Here is a 5,846-nt window from a genome sequence, read left to right on the forward strand (position 1 = left end):
GCAGAAAGGTGCAACCACCCCTGACAGAGAGGTGCATCCGCCTGAGCTCAATCTTCGAGCTCTGCCAGGCGGTGCAACCTCTCCAGTCAAGAGGTGCAACCGCCTGATCCCGAAATTCCGGGATTTGATCGTTTTGAGCTCGAAATTTGAATTGGGTTGGGGCCTATAAATACCCCACCCATTCAGCACTGAAAAGATACAGATCCACACCGAATTCTTGATCTTTTCAGTGATTCTAAGAGCTCAAATTTGTGTAAAGTCCTAAAGTTCTCCTCCTTCTGTTCTTTAAGTCTTGAGTTGTAAAGAGAGGAGAGAAAGGATCTGTAAAGGTTGTCTCCTAAGCCTGTCAAAAGGAGAGAAACTGTAAAAGGGCAGTTAGCCTTCGCCCATTGAAGGAAGGCAGCTAGTTGACGTCGGTGACCTCGTCGGAGGAGGAAGCCAAAAGTGGAGTAGGTCAAGACTAACCGAACCACTCTAAATCTCTGGTTTGCTTTTACCTTGAGCACTTTATCATTACTGCAAACCTCCTACATTGCTACTGCCCTCTGCGCCTTTACGAACGAGTTTCTAAGCTCTGATCTTTCAGAATCTGCATTCAAACGTAAATCGTGTTTTCGTACGATCTTCACACTGTAGTTTACGCTTACATTCAGATTCCATTTATAACTGCAAACTGCTTTCTACGTAAAATGCTTTTCAAGGTTCAAAACTGCTTTTAGACGCAAAACTACATTTAGACGTAAAATTACGTTTAGACGTAAAACTGCGTTTAGACGTAAAACTGCGTTTAGACGTAAAACTGCGTTTAGACGTAAAACTGCGTTTAGACGTAAAACTATGTTTAGACGCAAAACTGCGTTTAGACGTAAAACTGCGTTTAGACGTAAAACTGCGTTTAGACGTAAAACTGCGTTTGGACGTAAAACTGAGTTTAGACGCAAACTGCGCTTAGACGCAAACTGCGCTTAGACGCAAACTGCGCTTAGACGCAAACTGTGCGTAGACGCAAACTGTGCTTAGACGCAAACTGCGCTTAGACGCAAAACTGCGCTTAGACGCAAACTGCACTGTGATTCTGCTTTTATATCGAAATTGTTTTTTATCGGACGAACGCAGCTTTCGTTTTTAAATTACTGTAAGATTTCCGCTGCACTAATTCACCCCCCCCCCTCTTAGTGCTCTCGATCCTAACAATTACCCACAAATAGATGGATACACTTAAGTAGTGAACAGATGTCTAGAAAACTATCTTAGATGCTTTATCAGTAATAAACCAAAGAATAGGGTAAAATGACTTCCTTAGAATGGTGGTACAATACCACTTATCACTCTTCTACTAAAATATCTTTTAAAGTGATTTATAGTCAACCTCCTCCTATGATTATAAAATACATGTTTGGTTCTTCTAAGATTGATCAAGTGGACAAGGAATTGCTTGATAGGGATAGGATTATTCAACTTCTAAGAGATAATCTCGTAGTCTCATAAGCTAAAATGAAGAAACAAGTTGATAAGCATAGAGTTTGCAATGGGTGATGAGGTTTTCCTTAGACTTCAACATTATAAACAAACTTCTATAAAGGTTCGGTCATTTATGAAGCTATTTCCTCGATTCTTTGGATTTTATAAGATGTTGGAATGTATTAGCCTAGTTGTTTATTACTTAGATTTGCTAGCAAGCTTTAAGATATATTCAGTTTTTCATATTTCTGACATTTAGTTTTTTCTACCGGTGAGGTTTAAATCTTACCTCAACCATACTTGATTGATGTATCATGATGTATCATAGATATCCTATCACTAAGTTGCTTGTTTAATAGGTCAACTTACTAATTGAATGTGTCACTTGGGATTCTCACAAAGTATTAGAGGAGAAGTTTTTAGAATTTATTATTGCTCAACCTTGAGAAGAAGGCTGTTTTGGAGAGAAGAAAATATTATGATTTCTTAATTTTAGGAGTCCTTAATTTTAGGGATTTGATATTAATCTTTATTTTTTATTTAGTTTTTCCTAATTATGACTGGAGTCGTTTGATGTAGCAAATTAAGGATTGCTATTTTTATTTATTTTCTTTGTTAAAATTAAGGATTGTTGACTAACAATTAAATAACTATATATATATATATATATATATATATATATATATATATATATATAATGATCTTGACAATTAAATACAAATCAAAGTTTTGGCCAATTTAGAGATTGATCTCTGATAAAAAAAAAAAAAGGTTTGATCTTTCCAAAGTGATCAAATTCTTATCTCTTTTCTTAGATAAAGCTCTAGTGTTTTATCAATTTTATGTAAATAGATGCCAATAGATGATCAAGTTTATCAGATTCTGCCAAAAAAATAAATTATACATTGTTAGGTTGTTTACGATACAATGAATATGTAAATAGCAGATTGATATACGCGTCTGTCTTCCGGCTATAGTTATCAATCACTATTTCAGTGACTAGTCCAAGATAATCAAACCAGTGGAAACATCCATTTCTAGATGAACTGTTAGTTGGAAAATTACCTGACAAATACGAAGTTTATATATAGTAAGTGTTTTCATGCATACCATGTAGATTCAAGATTATCTTTCAACAATCAAGCTAGGTCAAGGACAAGAAATACTCAACCACTTGTAAAGAATATATTTTGGTACCACAAGTTTGAGCTGCTTGTGAAGGAAACCAAGAGATCTTTATCACCAATCAACGTTAATTGTGATACAAGATTGTTTGATCTCTGAAATTTGATTGTTGAATCCATGATCTTTCAGGTCTTAGGTATTCGAACTTCTCTTGTATGCTATGAGCACTAAGGAAAAAAATAAAAAAAAGAAACAATGCCTCTTAAAACTGCATGATTCAATAGCGTTTAGAAGAAAAGAATAAGCTTGAGTTTAAATATGACCATGAGGAAATGGGACAATTAAGATAATTAAGTTACATGCAAATCCCAGAACTTGGACAACTCATCCAAAATCAGAGCATCAATGTAATCGACTTCAAATCTTTTAGAAGCCATAATATGCAAGTTTTGTTTCACAAAAGGCTGAATGTTTGCCCTAACAAGTAGCATCTCCTATAATTTCTTCAGCACAATGACATGGTTTCACATGATGGACTTTGGTTATCGTTGATTCATCCCACGGGAGCCCTTTGTTAAAACTTTCGATTTCCTTCCTTTGTCCTTTGATGATTTGCCCTCGGATTCCTGACCTGAGCAGAAGATGAAAACTATGTCAAAAGCGAACGAGTGCTCTTACTGTTCAAATAACGAGTTTCTAACTTAAAAGTGACCAAACCATTGTAAAAACACAAATCTTCCATGATATGACTCCAACGTGGAATAAGGTTGAAGATATGGTGACAATTATGGAAGTCCACAGATTCACGTTAAATTCAGAATAGGTTTCAAAGAATTCCTGGTGTGTCATCGTGCCTTTTATGTCAAAAGGGAACAGGGTTCGGTGTTCATCAGTGACAAAGAATTTGAGAAATCCGTCCATGACAATACAAATTAGCAGCATACCTTGCTTGTGGCCAAAGTTTTGATGGTTTTATCACTTGGGTGCAGAATACGTTCTTTCTTGTCATCAGTCTTCCCTGCATTCATCAAGAATAATATATGATTTCAATTTCAATTTCCTCTTGATAAATTACACAGTTATCGATCATTTGGCAAATAATTCAGCAGGAAAAGTTCTTACAAGTCATAATTCTAGTCAATGCTGCTAGCTAGGCATCGATATGATCGTGAAGTGGCAAGCATTCATTGTGCAGTAAGTAGTTAAGACATGTTCAAAGCAAAAGAAAATCTAGAAAGTTAATACAACATCCTATCACTCATGTAATATGTGCATGACCAAAATGAATTCGTTCATCGAATTACCAACCCTACTGGATGCTGGTTATTTGATCAGCTACATAAATTAGACAAGAAATGCCCTCGATTATGATAGTTAGTTAACTATGATTCTCCCAATTCAGATATGGTTGTTCTAAAAATTGAAAAGCAGAAGGAGAATGACATTAGAATGGGGAAAAAACAAAAAAACTATGAAAACCATATGAACCAGTCCGTGATCCACCTCTGTAATTCTATTATTTTTTTTTGCGAAATAATCAGCCAAATTCTCCATGTTATTGAAATTCCCTACAGTTCTTCTTTCCACTATAAAAAAAATGATGATAATGGTTCAGATAGGCTGTCGAGAAAACAAAAACAAAAAACAAACACAAGATAAAAATCATGCAATTATGATTTAAGATTTATTATCCAGTTCATGGATCAGAAATCTTAAAAGAAAGCAATCTTGGGATAGCTGGCTAAAGATTTTAACCAAACAAAGCTGTAAAGGAGACGGAGAAGACAATACCATGGTCTTCTCCTGCATCTGCAACCTTGGCGGAGTCTTTGTCGATCCACGGCCCCTCGAAATAAAACCTAAAGCTGGGGGATCCGGGCCTCTCCTCCCCGTCATCGGCCTTCCTACCGGCTTTGACATCGTCTCCCGACCATGGCCCTAATCCCGCCTTCTTCCTACTCTCTTCCGCAACCCTATGGGGATCGAGATGGGATTGACTGCAGCCCATCGAGGGACGAATAGAGAGAGAGAAGAGAGGGATTGGACAATAGGGGGTTGTCAAGGTCGAGGAATTATAATCGAGGAGGGGGCGGAGGAGAGGGGATTGCGGAGAGGATACAGATGGGATTTTTGAGACGCGTCGGCAAGACAGCGGGAAAACGGCTTTAAAAAACTGTCAAACAGGTTGGCCTCTTGACTCTAATATTGCTTTCATATATTACTGACTCGAACATATATATATATATGTATATATGTATATATATATGTATATATGTATATATATATGTATATATGTATATATATATGTATGTATATATGTATATATATATGTATGTATATATGTATATATATATACATGTATATGTATATATATATATATATATACATGTATATGTATATATATATATATATATATATATATATATATATATATATATATACATATATATATATATACATATATATATATATATATATATATATATATATACATGAATATATATATACATATAATATGTATACATGTGTATATACATATACATATAATATGTATATATGTGTATATATATATATATATATATATATATATATATATGTATATATATACATGTATATATATATATATTTATATGTATATATATATACATGTATATATAATATATATATATATAAAATATATACATATATATATATATATACATATAATATACATGTATATATGTATATACATGTATATATATATGTATATATATATATATATATATACAAGTATATACATATAATATACATGTATGTATATACATGTATATATATTTATATACATGTATATATATATATATACATATAATATATATGTATATATATGTATATTGTTGAATCTCGTATTTTGATGATGAAACCATTTGATATGTGTTTATGATTTAATCTGCGTTTTGAGTGACGTAGGATGCTTAGATTATGATGAGACAATTAAAATAGGAAAATCATGTTGGGTTAGAGGAAGGCTTTGGGCCGGTGGATCGATCGACGTATCGATAGAAGGCTTTGGGCCATAGATTCGGGCATCAGGCCAAGAAGAGCGGGTATTGCGCCAAGGATATCGGAGTTACGGAGTCAACTGACCGATTGGGCAATAGGCCACAAGAGATGATGATGCACCGAAGAATCGGACGAAGCGTCGAGGGACCAATTACATGTCGGACAACTTGATTAATTGCTTAAGATTAATTATCTCGATCGAAGTTTTATTTTACATATGC

General features: G+C 34.2%; 1 protein-coding gene across 1 annotated transcript; it reads right to left on the reverse strand.

Moving 5' to 3' along the window:
- Nucleotides 1-2,911: 2,911 nt before the first annotated feature.
- LOC135638090 (uncharacterized) lies at nt 2,912-4,728 on the reverse strand. Its single transcript, XM_065151037.1, has 3 exons — nt 4,378-4,728; nt 3,531-3,604; nt 2,912-3,217 (listed from the first exon to the last, which is right to left on the reverse strand). Exons 1-3 carry the CDS (start codon nt 4,592-4,594, stop codon nt 3,161-3,163), a joined length of 348 nt encoding a protein of 115 aa, XP_065007109.1. The 5' UTR covers nt 4,595-4,728; the 3' UTR covers nt 2,912-3,160.
- Between the last annotated feature and the right edge of the window lie 1,118 nt (nt 4,729-5,846).

The sequence above is a fragment of the Musa acuminata genome, chromosome BXJ3-5 (genome assembly GCF_036884655.1).
Source record: "Musa acuminata AAA Group cultivar baxijiao chromosome BXJ3-5, Cavendish_Baxijiao_AAA, whole genome shotgun sequence".
NCBI lineage: Eukaryota > Viridiplantae > Streptophyta > Magnoliopsida > Zingiberales > Musaceae > Musa > Musa acuminata.